The sequence below is a fragment of the Melopsittacus undulatus genome, chromosome 1 (genome assembly GCF_012275295.1).
Source record: "Melopsittacus undulatus isolate bMelUnd1 chromosome 1, bMelUnd1.mat.Z, whole genome shotgun sequence".
Classification (NCBI taxonomy): domain Eukaryota; kingdom Metazoa; phylum Chordata; class Aves; order Psittaciformes; family Psittaculidae; genus Melopsittacus; species Melopsittacus undulatus.
The window spans coordinates 34223648-34240212 of NC_047527.1; the positions used below are offsets into that span (position 1 = coordinate 34223648).

A 16565-nucleotide genomic window follows, 5' to 3' on the forward strand; every position below is an offset into this window, starting at 1 on the left:
GCTACTTTGAGATATGAGGGGGGAAGGAAAATATTATTGTTTTTCAAATTAATGTAGTATGTGTTTGAAGAGGCTTTATTTCATACTGTGAGGGCAGAGCCAGAACCGTAAACAAGTTAGCGCTATTTATTTGCTTGTCCTCTTTTGTCTAGGTTTGATTATTTTAATTGCAAAATACCTACATTTTGATACAGAGGCCTGGGGCAGGCGGTGCCGTTGAGTAGAAGCTTGAGAGCCTGTCATATTTGCGGCACCAAATGTCGAAGTCTCAAGAACAATGAAACTTCCTCTTTGCTTCTTGTGTTTTCTTCCTTTATTTCGTTACAGAAGATCTAACAAGATAGTGGAGGCTGAGTAGTGCTTGCTCCAATGCTGGCACCTATGTTTGTAAAAAAATAGGTTTTTGCTGCTTGTAAGGTCATGGTTTGCCTGGTGCCTTTTGGGATGCATTAAGGGGGGAGATTTGAACAAAATCAACATTTTGTACAGCCTATGTTCTTCAGGTGGCTCTGTGTGCTCACAATACTCCAACTGAGGTGTTTTCTTTCATAAATATTTTCTTACAAAAGTACAGTGTATATAGCAAGTATAAAACTTCAAGCACTGTCTTTGACCAGAGTCATATTGTTTGCCTACTCTTCTAAATCCTGTATGCTCCTGTAGTCAACAACTGACACTGGTAATGTTCAAAAGTTGTGTCTTTTTTCCATTTTTTTATATAAAGTTTTTTTATTACTTCAGTAAGGTGAATTGTTCATGCAAGGAGGAAAGACATGACTGCATTGCAAAATATACCATGGTGTAAGAAAAAAACCCGTCTTGGAAAGTCTGAGCTAGAGAAGTACTTTGAAGTGTTTCATTTCACTCCAGAGTTCTTAGTATGATATTTAATAACAAATGTCATTAGGAAGTCAACTGGCTGGTTGCATTTCGTTTAGTGACATTTTATTTATTTACTTAGACTAGTAACAGGGAAAAAACTGAGGAAAGGTGTGGAAACAACCTTAATTCTCAGAATCTACTTCATTAATAAATGAAACAAATACTATAGAATTGCCCCATAATTGTAGTAAGAGGGGCTAAGGAGCAGGTCTACAAGCCAAGCTGAGATGACTAAATGAAAAGACTAAGTTGATAATCGCTGTACCTGAGAGGAAATCCTGTTGGAGTTGTTTTACTGCCTGTATTCCTCCTTAGCTTTCCTTACATTCACCTATTGCAGGCCTAGAAGGATGTCTGAATTGGACTAAAAATTATTATTTATTTATAATGAGCAGGTAAAACTTTAGTCTCTGAAGGTTTGATTTGAAAACCTGTCTTTCAGAAGTAGGCAGCTCTCAGTATGCAGGAGTCTGTGGCTGACCCTGTGGGTAATTTCAGTGGTAGCTGGAGTTGTACAGTAATGGATAGGGAAGGGCTGGTTGGGATATGAGGATACAGAACGTAAGGAAGATCACAGGAACTTGATAAAAATCCTAAATAAAGAATCAAGCCAAAAGTTTATGATAAATGCACTTAATTTGCAGTGTGTGTTGTACCTGAGTCTCCTCTTTGCTTTTTTTTTTTTTGTTCTCATTTCCTTTTCTTCCATGCATGCTGTCCCCAAAGAAACTTCATATATTCAAGGCCTGCCTGGACAAGTTCCTGTGTGATGTACTCTAGGTTACCCTGCTCTTGCAGGGGAGTTGGACTAGATGATCTTTCGAGGTCCCTTCCAACCCTTGGGATTCTGTGATTCATCAGGATACTGTAATGCTCTGATTTTCCATTCCTAATAGGATAGACTGTTGTGATTGAGCAACCGTCTAACACAAGATGCTCATGAAGACGCTTCTGTTAGAACTGTGTGGCAATAAAATTATTTTTGTTGCTTTTCCTGAAGTTTTTCCAGGTATTCAGTCCAACTAGTTTAAATGTGTGGCATTTTTGACATTGGGGTAGTGTACTGCAGGTTTCTGGTCAACTTCTATGAATGGAGTGGCTGTTTCATCCCCTCTTTAGTAATTATATTTCAAAATTAAAAATACTTGGAATATATGCAATTCCTTCTTAGCACTTGTGAGTCTTCTTTGCCATAAATGTTTTTATCATTAACACATTATTTTCAGTTTATTTTTACAAAGAATATAAAGTGGCTGATAAAGAATATTCAGCTTTAATAGTAGAGTAACTTTGTTTTCGTTGGGCTGCAGGATACAGGCATAGGTGTGTCAGGCTCATGGAATGGTTTATGTCCTGGAAAAGAGAGAAGTAACAGTTTGACATCTTCTAGTCTTGGAAGAAAAAAAAAACCTGAAGCTTTCGTGAAGTCAGTGACAGAATTCTGATTTATTTCAGTTGAGTCCTGACTGCCCCTTAGAACTCCTCAATTTTTTCCAGAATGTCCTTTCTGCTGGTAAAGGAGCTGTGGTAAAGCCTGTAGGGTGTTACTTGTAAGCATTGTGGAGGCCAAAGGTATATATGGATTTAAGAAGGAATTAGGCACAACTGAAGATAGGTTCATAGGAAAGAGAAGGGACAGTAACACCACAGCTAAGCTTGAACCACTGATTGTCAGAGATAGAGAAAGGAGATACCAGGGAGAAGGATCATTCTGCATCTGCCTTGTACTTTTTTTCCTGAGACATCTGCTGTTAGCTTTAATGACAGATTAGTCACTGTCTCTTTCATTTGACTCATATAGCCACTCCTATATATGTTTTATTTGGTAATAGTCTATATTTATATATGTATGTGTATACACACACACTCTTGAATGCAAAGCTTGTGTCCACAAGGTTTTATTCCTTGGCAGTTGTTTTGCTTTAAGATGTGTTAAAAATACAATTAAACTTTCATCTTCTTTTCTTACTGGTGGTTTCAGCAAATAGAATGAAGACTGACATGAAATGTGAAGTAATTGGTGTTTATGTTCACAGATCAGTTTTTAATCTCATGGATGTATTAAGAATGTATTTGATTAGGGTGTACAGGCTACGTGGACATTTAATTTTTATGAAGTTAATGGTACTTCATGAGTGCTTGCAAGACACTTGTGTGGTCTCTGACATAATTTATTCTATTAGTTTTGATTTTTGTACTTAGTAACAATGTACAGACTTAGTACTCTCATGGCTTTGCCAAGAGTTTAACATACATGTAACATATACCTATATTAAGTACAAAACTGTAATTCTGCATGTTGGGAGATGATACAAGTATAGTAATTTATGCATATAGCTATGTTTGCTCAAAAAGCATGTGTTAGACTGATTGCTCTGCAAACTTTAATAAGAAAAAAGAATACAATTTTTTTTCATTTCCCAACTCTTATGCTGCTGCTCCAACATAAAATGGATGATACTGGCAAGGGTACCAGAATCAGCAGGAAGCACCTGCTGGGGGAAAGTACTTGCTCATGCAAAAACAGAATAGGAATAGGAGCCAAACCTCATCTAGTCTCTCCCACAACAGACAGGACCATGTCCTTCTCACTAGGAGCAAGGAGCAAGGCTGAGGCAAACCATCTTAGGCTAAGGAGAGCATTGAATTTTCTGTGGGAGATGCTCTAAATGCATCTCAGAAGCAGAGTGGATGGGTAAGCCAGTCACTGTGCTGAAGAGGGGGATTTGTGTGTACAATTTCAAGAAGCGGCGCAGGGTTCTGAACCTCATGTAGGCACCAGCCACATCCCTGACTGACAGAAGATATCAACATGAAGCTGAATTTTTCCTTTACTATGAATGTGGTCATTTGTGAAACTGAGTGATATCATTTATGTAACTTGTATATGTTTGTTCTATTGTTAACTTGCAACCTTTTGGAACAAAGAAGCTTGAATTCTTGATTCTTAAAACAGAAAATTTATTGTTAGACACAGTTGAACAAAATGCAGGCTTATGAGAGTATCTCAGTATTTTAGAATGAAGTGTGGAGTATATAAGTGTATCTTCCAGGTATGTGTGGAGTAGGCTACCCATTTGCCACAGTAACAATGTCAAAATATGTAGAAATGCTTTAGATAATGTTTAGGTGCACTTCCTGTAAGTCAGAGTTCTAATTCAGTGCTTGACATTCAAAAAAATGGCTTGAAGTTTCGACATACTTCCTAGTAATAGGTGGTTGGGTCAAAGAGAAAAATAAACCCTGTTAGTGCTGCAGCTATGTGAAAGTCAGAAACATGGGTTCAGTTTTTAATTAGGCACCGGAGAAGATACACAGAGCTGTGTTTTCTGAACGGCGTAAAAAATTTTAGTAAATTTGGTAAATATTTTCAGTAACAGCATCTACTCCAGAATTGAAGGAACTTTATTTTGATGACCGGGTTAGAGCTATGAAAGGTGGCATGCAACATAAACATCTCTTGCTGAGGTTCTAGTGGAGGCTTGATTACACATCATATTACACCTATGCATGTAGAGATGCTAAGTTGATCTTCATAACCAGGAAGACAGACACCTCTCTAGGTGTGTGAAGTCGTTGAAATCAAAATTGATAAGTGATGGAAGGCAATTTAAATACGATAGGTTTGACATCTGCGTGCATAGGTTTGATAACTGTGTTACAGAATACAACTGATGCAGAAACATGATGCTATTCTTTCTGACTCGCTCTCTGCTTTTTACTTTTTAGCCTTATTGATTGCAGTTTCATGATATTTTTATTGATGGAATATATTTTACCTAAAGTAAGCAGACTGGTATTTGACTGGCAGTTAATTGGTATTAAATCCTAACGTAGGCATGCCCATGCAACAGAGATGTGATATGTAAATGCCTTTATCTATTGTGATTGGTCATGATTTTCCCCACTGCTAAAATAGACATCTTGAAAATCACACTGAACTATATAAGATTACTGGTATTCTTGGTAATCTATGCAATTGTATCAGTTATGTTTATGAGATTAGAAAATATTCCTGGGTTTGAGTTTCTCCATGATGCCTTACGCTTGTGAGAGCAGTTTCTGTCTTCCCCTCTCACTGATCTGTTTTTCCCCATGCTCTTTGGTGATGTCTAGAGGGGAAAATTAGTGGGAATTTTAGTGAACAAATAAGTTTTGAAACTGATATTGGCACAGAGGATTCAGTAGAAGTTAAAATATGCTTACCTCACTGTTCCAGAAGTATCATCAACTGGAAATAAAAGCTATTTAAGTACAAATTTTCCTATAGTATTACCCTTTTCTGTGTTGTTAGATTTGCTTCGTCAGCTATGATTTTAACAAAGTTTTATTTTAAATCACACTAGATTTGAAATGCTAGGCTTCTAAATCAGTCTCATAAGTTCTCATAAATTAAAGTTGTTAGTAATTGTGAACTGTAACAAATATTCTAGATTAAGTAAACATTTTGGGGGGAGAATTTGGGCTCTTCCTTTTCCAGTGAAAATACTTGCAGGCTTAATAGTTTTGCCACCATAATCTGATACTTATCAAATGTAACCTAGAAAGTTAAATGGGTTTAGAATTACCTTTGTTTCTCTGTTTTTTATTGTTTTCTAATTTATCTATGCACCACAAACAAAATGACACGATAATGACTGGCATATTTACAGATAATGTTTTGGCATTGTATCCTGGTGTTTTAGTCTGGTGTTTTAAGGGGAGCTTTAGTGGTATTAAGCTGCAGTTGTCTTGTCTTTGAGTATTAAGAATCTCAATAACACTAGAGCAGTAGAATCCCAAACCTGAAAATATGATAAAGTCTTGAACAATTTTCTGTGGTTGGTACAGCCTGCCTCCTCTTTGACAGTGTTTTGATGAAAACAGACTTTTTCCTCTTTAAAAGTAGGAATTGAGCATACCTGTTATATGTTATGTAAAAAAACAAACAAACAAAAAAGCTACTTTCTTCCTCTGTTATTTTTTCTCTGTTTTCTTCTTAAAGCCTAATCTTGCTATTCCTGGGCATATTAGAGGTGGCTGACGTAGCCTAATCTGTAAGCAGCTGAGTGGCTATGTTAAGAGCCTTTGCTTATGGGAATACAGAAGGTAAGGAACCATCTTACAGTGCTGGATCAGCCTGGAGGGTGTTTTGAAAAGTCTCAAGCAGGACCAGGGGTTTCTCAGATTTGTGGTTTTGAGCAGTTGAGAAAAACCTTTTTCTCCTTCAAGATTTAGGTAGATATTAAAGAAAATCCTATTAAATGCCACTCTGTAACACTGAACATTAATGTTAGCCATTTATTTGATTGTTACAGCATGTGTTAAAAGAGCTGCTGCTGCCCATTTGCAGCCTAATTGTTTATTGGACAGTCTTCCTGGTGTCATCTTGAAGTGTCTTTCAGGTAAAAAATTCATGAGCATTATTGGCTTTCAAGCTGCAAAATGGAATATGTCATCTTCTTACTGCCTAATACACCACTCTAAAGCCATTACACAGGAGTAAGGGAAAAGATATTGTTGAGGAAGAAGGCTTTGGCTTAAACATTTGTTTATAGTCTGTTATAGCTTTGTAGACTGAGCAAAAATGTGAGGAGTAGATGTTGGAGCCAGTTTTCTTTTATACATGGGCTCAATGGCATCTGGTACTAAATATTCTTCTTAGTTCTAGTTTCTGGATTTCAAGAATAAAATAGAATTTAGTAAATATTACCATGAATCTTATTTTAACGCTACCTATAATAGACTCTCTTTCAAACAAAATTGTATCTTCTAAGTAACAAGTGTTATTTTCAGATAGAAAAGGCTACAGGTGCATGTCAGATTTTGGTGTAAGTCCTGTAAAGCTGACTAGTTTTTCAGCTTGCTGCTACCTTCCTCATAGAAACCCTGTTTTCTGTTTGCTTTATACTAAATTACTGTTGTAGGGTGGCAAGGATTTGAGGCAGTTTCATCTGTAGTGAAAGTGTTTGTGCTGTTTCAGGAATAAAGCATATCATTGAAGAAGTTAATTTATATTTGTAATTTGAGGTTGCCATCATCAACAAAGGTATTGGGCATCTTGTTATTTTGGCAGACTGGTAGTTTGTGGTATCTCCCAGTTCCAGGCATTCGGTGAAGAATGGGTATAAGTAAATCAGTTGTAGAACATGTAGCTTATGTATGCAAAGGATGCAGGAGGATGGTTTACTATATCTTTAACTTTCTTTCCTGACAGACTTTTTTGCAGTGGATTCTTGCTTTGATTTAATTTTACCAGACACAAAGTCTTTTTTTCCTTCTCCTTTCATTTCCCTTCCTCTTCACCTCTATTTTATTGCTCCTTTCCAAACCTTTATCCATTTCTCTCTGTATTTGTTGAAATACTCATGCAAGAGAAAGCTTGCACATGACGATGATGAGCTTTTTTGATAGCAGTGTGATGTGTTGGGTGGATGGGCTTAATTAACTGATTGGGAGTCTGACAGGTCTACAACAAAAAGTGCTGTGAGACAAAGCAACCCTTCCTCCTGAACTGCTGTGGCTGAACAATGAAAGGTTGGCCCTAGGCTCCAGTGGCTCCAGCCTCTGATCTAGCATCTTATCTCGCCTCTGACAGCGATTTCCTTCTGAGGCCTGGGAAAGTGGCTAGCAAATATTGCCTTCTTCAAAAGGATTAAAGACTGCGTTGTATATCAATATTAAATATTTTCCAGTTCAGAAGTGGAGCCAGTGAAAAAAAAAGAGTTCATGAGCAGGAAAAAATGTGAAGAATCAGAAGTTTCATGTGACTTCCAGCTTTCCTCTGGCTTCTACCAGAATAAATGCTATATTGATGTACATCAGTAATTTTGAAACCAAGACTGAAAGCTTCTAGTCATGAGAACTTCATAGGAAAAGACTATGAATTATAATGGCTGCATGTTTAGTGTATAATTACCAAAGGAATATGAGCTGTTTATATTTTTTAATTGGGCTATTGGAGAAAATTTTTTTGCCAAACTTTTCATTGACTTACAATATTTTTGGTCAGTAAACAGCTTTTTTACTGTTTGCTACTCCATAAAACAGTGACTTTAATAAATCACTTCTATATTTATCAGCTGAGGCTACACCAAATGCAGGTATTGGTGTGCTGGAAGGTTGATAGTATAGTATTGCTACCTGATTGCCTCTATATGGTATTTTACCTTTTGTTTGCTGCTTTTAAGGTTGAAATAGCAGCTTTGAAGGTGTAATCCTCATTTATTCTTTAACTGCATTTGTTAGGCTTATAATAAATCTAACAGTTTAACAGGCCTTGTTTGGAAGATGGCCTGCCCCGATAAGAGATAAAATGCACATTATCTTCTTCTGCATTGACTCTGGATGATTAGCTGCTTTCACTGATGCTGAGGATCAGTGCTGGAACGTTTACTCTGCATGACCATGTTCCTGTGTGGCATTTGAGGAATGGAGGAGATGTTATAAATTCATGTAACGGATTTATGCTAGATTTTTTTCTTTCTCCTTCTTCATGGGGACTCTGTTTTTCTTTTTTTTTTCTCCCATGTTTTTCAATTTTGGTTTTCACTGTTTCATTTTTTTCCCTTTGAAAGAAGAATGCTTACTATTGCTGTATAATTAGGTTAAGTCTGTGTACTCTAACTCTGAGAGGTTGCTGGTAGAGGATGTGAAGGAGGATGTGCTGTCACAACAAGAGCAGAAACTATTGTTTTATTACTGATAACAAGAAAAAATGAATTTAAGCCTCCTTCAGGCTTGATTGTTTCAATATCCCAGCATCTGGTAAAAACTGGTTAGGTCTCAATTACTGTAATTGCAATCATATAGTGTCAAAGGGTTCACTGATTTAATATTTCAGTGTTTGCGATCTACATTTAATTATTGGAAAAAAATAGAGACTTTGTCTACAAGTATTTTGGATGATTAGACCTCTGGTAGCTAAATGGAGAAAGTGATATAATGCATTTACAGTGTTAAATGTAAATACAAAGAAAGTGTTTACTTACCTGGGATGTCCTCTTGGTACAGGTAATCTATTGGAGCCTAAAATTAGTTCTCTGGGTATTTTTAGTAATAGTAATTCTGCTTCTGTAATTATCTACCTCCTTATGTGAAAACCCTATGGTGGATGTATTTATCTTTCTGTTGGTCCATTGTTTCTCATTGACGCCCAGTAGAATTGAAGTTTGAGGGTCATCTGAATCGACATTAGAAATTTGGCTCTTAGTTATTTTCGTAGGGGTTTTCTTTGTAGGACAAATGGAACAAAAACTAAATATATATTGAGAAGAAAAATACTAATCCCACATTGGTATATTACATTTGTATTTTGGAGTGTAGTACAGCTCCCGGACAACTCACAATGAAAAAGGGAGTGCCTGGACTTGCATGACACTTCATTCTGCAAGACATGCATTCAAATTCAGCTTTGTAAGACATTTTCTTTCAAATAAAAATTGGTTTAGTTCAGCATCTGACATATCATGACGCTATTTTTTTCATTAACAAACATATGTCTCTGTTTGTCTCTCCTCAATGCAGTGATTACTCCTCGTTTTGTTTTTTACTAATTCCCAATTTGGTTAATCCTTTTCTTATTCTTTACCATGCTAATAAGCCTTGCCAACTTGTTTCAGAAGACATATGGTAGAGCTGATACTACATTTCCATTTCTTCTAAAACACTGAGTGAACCGAACTGTGCAATTTCTTTATCTTTGTTTTTTTCTGGGAATTCCTGCAGAGATGTATAAAAAGATCAGAGGAGCAGGATGAATGCTGCTTTCTAATCTAAGGTAGTTCCCTATAGGGGAGGTTTATTGAAGTAAAACTTTGAGCCTCTGACTTGTCATTCTACTCATAGTGGCATCAGTTTTGAATTGTCATGTTTCCTGGAAAAATTCACACTTCAAGTTTAGGAGCTGTATTTTGTGGTGTGAGAAGCTGTGTGGTTCTGGAACAACTTCAAAAGTCCCTAGATTGTTTTGTTAAAATATTAATTTATTTAATGATATGGATTTTTTTATATTATGAAACTCTTAGTAATAATGAATAACCAAGACATTTTGGGGCTGATAAATTAATATCTATGGAGGGACTTAGGGCAGAACCTAAAAATATGCAGTGTGGCTGCTCCTGACCCACAGATGTTTGTATGTATGTCTACAATTCATCTATCAGTTCAATCTAAATTGTTTCCTAGGTGCCTGCTTTTAAGTACTACATGTGCTCAGAGGTACTTTCTTCTGAAAAATGTGGTTTTAGTTCCTTGCTTATGCCACATTAAATTTGTGGAGGTACCTAAATCCTCCAGACATCTTCATCTATTGGTATTCACAGATCTTGAATGTGAATTAGCTTATACAAAAAAAACACCCCACATTGCTTCAAAAAAAAGGCTTCTTTCTTTTTAAGAGACATGAAGAAGCTGGAGGGTGCTTTTCTCTTTGACTCTACTTTTTAGGAGTCAGTGCTGAGAAATGGGAAGTACATGTTTGCTACCCTTCTCAGCAGAAGCTACTCTTCTCTTAAGACAGTGTTTGAAGTACTTAGCTGTGAATTTAGTAGTATGGTCTACAGACCTAAAGATTCCTACTGCACTACAAGAGTTAACCATGCCCTCTTAACTTCATGAACATCCAGGTTTCACAAGCAGATAGCCTACCACCTAGGAGGCTGTCCTGCCTGGTGAAAAATCAGGCTTGAAATCCTTCTGTGAAGAAAGAACTGGATCCATTGCCCAGTTTCTGGCTATTGTATTTTGTATGTAGCATTATGAGGAGCAGAGCAGGAGATTATCTATGCATAGCTTATAATAGTTGATTTCCTCTCATTTCTTCTAGCTCAGGAGATTTTAGTTTCTTAATCCCCAAAGAATAGCAGAACCTAACCTGTCCTAGTCAGTCGCATAAACCCTAGTGAGATAGAGTTTGTGGGTGCATCCTCTTGATTTTAGTACTGTGTACTAGATACTGCTTAGTGACTTTCAGCCTGTGAGATTTTTTTTTAGATTGCATTAGTATTGTCTGTCTAGCTCCTAACGCTGGATTTTACATCTGCTCTGGAGCACCAGGTCATGGACAACATAGGAGCTGCAGAGCCTGCACAGATCTTTGAGATACAGAACGTAGTTTCTCATGAAGACATAGGGGAGAGCAGAAAGCAAAGATGGTTGTAGGTGGTAGATTTCCAGAAAAATTTATGATGAGTAAAAAGAAACGCGTAACTCATTCTAAGAACAAGCTGATAAGGCTGCGGAGAAAAAGACGTAATGGCCTGTAAGTGCAAACAAAATAAATAATTTATTTGTCTAGAACCATTTACTATGTTTAATAAGGAGAGATGGTACTAGTTTCATAATAATTATACTTTTGTTCCCTTAAATACAAAAGGCTGAAGATGTTTGTGGTGGGAGGATACTTTTAATATGTCTTCTGAAGGCAGACACTGCAGATCTAGTGGAATTCCTACAGAATAGCATCAGCGTGAATGAAAAGAATTGATACATGCATTAGTGGCATATGCTGGAGAGGGACTTCTTACAAAGACATGTAATGATAGGACTAGGGAGAATTGCTTTAAACAGAAAGAAGATAGATTTAGATTAGATACTAGGAAAATGCTGTTTACTGTGATGGTGGTGAGTCACTGGAAAAGGTTGCCTCTAGAAACTGTGAATGCCCCATCCCTGGAAGTGTTCAAGGTCAGGCTGGATGAGGCTTTGATCAACCTCATCTAGTGGAAAGTGTCCCTGCCTGTGGTAGAGGGGTTGGATGGAACTACATGAGCTTTAAAATCTCTTCCAACCCAAACCATTCTATGATTCTATGGTGGAGCTACCCGTGAAACTTTGGTTACTGTAAAAATGCACTTTCCCTTGCAGTAACCCTGACAGAGTAGTTGGAAAAACTGTCAATGACTTTTCCTATTTGCTTTCTTGTGGAGGAACAAGGTGTGAAGGGGTTGTTCCCCCTAAATGCTTTTCTCTGGCTTTATCTCTTACTATTCAGGGGAAGCAGATGGAAGTTGAAAGTTCGACAGATTTTCATGAATTCTCGTGCTTGCTTTTCTCAAGAAAAATAGTGAATTGGTTTACATTTCCCAGGTATTACTTGGGAAACGTAAGAAATTAAGAGATTCCCCAGCCTTTAGGCCACCATCTGAGTCTTTCTCAGAGGTCAGATGATCTCAGGAATGTACAGCTTCTTTATGCTGAATTTTTCTCACCCTGGTCAGTAAAAAATTCAGTCATTGAACAGACCCTTAAGGACACTTCCAGGTTTCCACTGACAGAGATGTGGAACTATTGTCTCCTAACAACTTCTCTTAATTACTGACAGTTTTCTTAATAGTATCTTGCTCCTTCCTTGGAGCTCTACTTGTTGTACTTGTGGTACTGTGTATTTTCACGAAAGTGAAACACATCAGATGGATGTATATTTCTACTTTTGTATTTGAATAGACATGTAAATGATTGCTGGGGCTAGAAATAAGTGGAGATACTGATTTGAGGAACAACCAGTTTCACAGGCCACACTGGAGGCTGCAGTAGATGTTTCATGCTCTGCAATAAGGTTGATGTTGGTGTGGCACTGTGAATGCCCTGACTGCATCACTGGAGAATTGCAGACTTCTCCAGCAAGTACACAATGATGGAATTTGCAATGGCATGTCTTCCGTTTGAGACCTCAGCTCTGCTTCACTGTGGAATCAGTGCTTCCTTCTTCTTGCAGTGGGCTGTTCTCAAAAGGTTGGCAGTGTGCGGATTCATAGTATCATAGAATAATTAGGGTTGGAAAGGACCGTAAGATCATCTACGTCCAATCCCCCTGCCATGGGCAGGGACACCACACACGAAATCCTGCCACCCAAGGCCTCATCCAGCCTGGCCTTGAACACTGCCAGGGATGGAGAATTCACATATGTATGTGTATATGTGTATATGCATATGGAGATACATGGCCAGATTGGGTGTGCTTCAAGCAACCTGGTCTAGTGAAAAGTCTCCCTGCCAGTGGCAGGGGATTTGGAACTACAGTCTTTAAGGTCTTTTCCAACACAAACCATTCTATGGGTAAACTCAATAGAGAACAGGTATTTTCAAATAGAATCTGACGGCATCCATTCAAAGACCAGCTGGGAGCTGTGTTTCAGGCATGACCCAGTCTTTTCCATGAAACCTGAGCAGTATTTAGAAAAAAAAACCCACAAAACAAAACAACAACAAAACCCCCATTTAGTTTAGAAAAAATCAGCTGGTGTTAAATTCTGAATCTGAGATGGCTTGGAGTCTTTGTTTGCCTGTTCAAGTTTCAGTAAATAGCCTTTCTCAGCATCCCTGCAGAACTGCTTGGATCATAGTCTCCAGGTTGTTTCTGCTAATATCTTCATTCAGCCAGTTCATTGGGAAAACCTAGATTTCCAGAACACCCTGTTACAAGCACACCTATTACCTGTGAACATCCACAGCTGCTAGATTTTATAAGGTGTCAAAAAGGAAAAGCAAAAGAGCTCTGCAGTTTTACCCACAACAGTTCCCTCATTAAACTCAGTGCATCCTGGCTGGGCCAGTAGAGGGAAGAGAACTGGTGGGACAGAAGTGAAGCGCTTGAAGAAGCCGGTAAACCTCCTTGTTTTGATACCTGATTTCCATTTTATGCTGGTGTGAAGTGATCATAGAATTACGGGCTCCGGCTCTTATTTTAGCACGGTATGAATCACTTCCCTATGCCCTTTGTAATAGTGATTTCTGCCTCCAGAATACTGGTATTTATTAAGGAGTATGTAACCTGAGGCAGGCGAGTTTTGTGTATTCCTGTGGTGCACAGGACAACAGGCAGCCAGGAGCAGGGCAGGATTTCCATGGGCTGTTTATTGCACATTTTGATAAGCTTGTGTTTTTTTAACACATGGTAGCTTGACAAGTTATTTTCCTTATGAGGTAGGTTATACATACAAAATATTTATCAGCTCCTCAGTGATCTATGGGTGTTCTGTTTCTACAGTATTGCACATGTTCTTGTGCAGGTATTCTGATTTTTAACTAAAGCTGCATGTGCTACCTTTTAATGTAGCTTGGAAACACATTTCATTTAATGTATTTCAATTCTGTTGTGTTTTTCTTGCTGTGTGGCACTATGGCTTTGTCTTTCCTCATTCAACCTTGTAAAATTACCATGAAAATTCAGCAACCCAGGCACAAAACGTACTTATCTGGTAGCAGTCAAAGAGATGAGAACACTTTGCTTGATCACCATGAATTTCCTTCTGAAGGAGTTTTGTGTAGCATTTTGTGGTGTCATAAAACACAGAGTTTTTATAAATACCTTTCAAAAAAACTCTATTTCAAATGATAGATTTGCCAAGTAAAAACTGAGTTGAGCATGGAATGAGAGACTTGAGAACAGAGAGCTCATGATTCTTCCACCGTAATCTTGCCTTTTCTTCTTTTCAGTTGCTGATATGTGTTCAAGATGAGTGGGATGGGAGAAAATACCTCTGACCCAACCAGAGCAGAGTCAAGAAAGCGCAAGGATCCCGATCAGCTTGGACCCAGGTTAGACCATTTATTTCTGAAGACACTGAAAAAGCAACACTTAAATTGTTACATGTGCACACATTTTTCAGTTAGAGAATGACAAACTTACATTCTTGCTAAGAGAAGTCAATACCAAACTACTCTGATGCAGCAATTTTGTATTGTTGTGGCTTTGGGGTGGGGGCTTACGTCTTTTAGTCTTATTTGGTTGGTTGGTTTGAATCCAGTGTAGTGCCCAAATACAAAATTTAGGTGACAATTTAGGAGCTATGTAAAAATCTTTTTTGGGTAATCATTGCAAGGTGTCTTCAGTCACTCATTCCGGCAATTCTTGTTCATCATAATCAGGGACTTGAAAAATATTTTTCAGTTTTATTGCAGTTACATTGCCAACACAAATAGATTTTAAAGCACATCCACTCATTTAGCATTTCTTCTTGCAACTGTCTGTCATAATTTCGCAAGGAGGCAGAGAGTATGAGTTGTTTGATTTAAGTTCTGAAGCTGTTTTATTTTCTCTTACACTGTCACTATATAGTACTCGCTGGATTCTCAACACCATGTGGAGGGATGCTTGTTAAATGTTCAAATCCCATTCCCCCAGTTAACCTTTGGTTTTGCATTTCAAATCTCGAACCTCTTTTGAAACAAAAATGTAACTGCTGGGAGTGGAGCAGGGGGGAAGTAGTGTCTTTTAATGCTCCTTTCCTTCTCTGCTTGAGAAACTTATAAGTTAGACTTTTGAAGTGAGAGGGGGCAGTTGTCTCTGGTTTTGTTAAACTGCTCTCAAACCATTTGAAATCATCTTTGAGCTGGGCAGAAGGCAGGCAAAGTGACACTAAATAAAATCCTTTTCCAGCCCTAAAAGAAGCACTGAGAAACGCAATCGTGAGCAAGAGAATAAATACATAGAAGAACTTGCAGAGCTGATTTTTGCAAATTTTAATGATATTGACAACTTTAACTTTAAACCTGACAAATGTGCAATCTTGAAAGAAACTGTGAAGCAAATTCGTCAGATAAAAGAACAAGGTAAGAAGACTAATTAATTGACTTTGCCTATTTTCTCTGTTGATTATTGCTTTATTTTTGGCAAACCTGATGGTCTCTTCAGCTTTTCTTTAGCAAATTCCCAGGTTTTTCATTAATCAGTAATGAAAAGTGCTGTAATTCATGTGAACAGAGTGTGGTAAGTATCTTACTCACTATTTTAAGAATAAGTCTCACAGAAAATTCAGAACTTGCAGAGAGAGAGAAAATCGGTCAGTCCAATGCATGCATCTTGTGGAACCAAGATGACTTGTGCTTTTACAAAAGTTAACTAGCTGATGGTGTTGGCGGGGAAAAAAAGAGTACTTGCACGTTCTTACATGGAGGATGAATCCATGCAAAATAGGAATGATCCAGGAGAGGGGGTATGAAAGTATTCTTCATTCCCCCTTTTGCTTTCTTTTGTTGGTATGAATAGATATTGTGGACTAAATTATCTGCGTCCTTTAAATGATGACATCATATCCTCAACTACAATAGATTTGAAACTATTCTAATCTCTAGATAGGGTCTTGTTATAAATGTAAACCAGGGAACGTGACAGTTTTCTTCCTGTTCTTTGTCTAGAAGATTCGTTTTGTATTTCTTTTCTTTACATATACGTCCTATTTAAAGAAAAAAATTAAATCGTTTAGTAACTTGAAATTTTTGGAAGTGGGTTTTGTGGCACAGGTCTGTCTGGGCAGGCATGAGCAACAGTGCAGGTGTTTGGGACAGATTCAAATTCTTAAAGTAGGTGTGTATCATTTTTCTTTTAATGTGAAAGATTTCAATCTCTTTATAGGCTGTTTAGAGAGATTCCCTGGCTTTTTGAACATGGTAACATTTTTCACTTTTTCAGTATTCTGTGATTTCTGTGGAAAATAATGCTTCCTTTTCCATACTGTATGTGTGAAATTACAGAAGTGGCGATTACATGTTGTATAATTTAGATACAGGTTTATTTCTAAAAAAAAGTAGATCTGCCGTTTCAGGCATCAGCCTAATCAAAGCTAAATGTAAAGTGGGCAGTGTCAAATAGTATTAACTGCCTCCAGAGTGGCTTCAATTGATTCATTTTTGGGAATGTTAGTGTTTTTCAGCTTATTGTCTTCTTATTGCTATTAGGTTGCAATAATTTTTTTACACGGATA

At 37.5% G+C, this 16565-nt stretch overlaps 1 protein-coding gene across 1 annotated transcript in view; it reads left to right on the forward strand.

Annotated features, from left to right (window-relative positions):
• NCOA2 (nuclear receptor coactivator 2) overlaps nt 1-16565 on the forward strand; it is a 192107-nt gene that overhangs the window by 102214 nt on the left and 73328 nt on the right. Inside the window, exons 4-5 of the mRNA XM_034065672.1 lie at nt 14299-14400; nt 15242-15414. Coding sequence (XP_033921563.1) covers nt 14318-14400; nt 15242-15414 — 256 coding nt within the window. The 5' untranslated portion in view covers nt 14299-14317. The remainder of the gene's footprint in view (nt 1-14298; nt 14401-15241; nt 15415-16565) is intronic.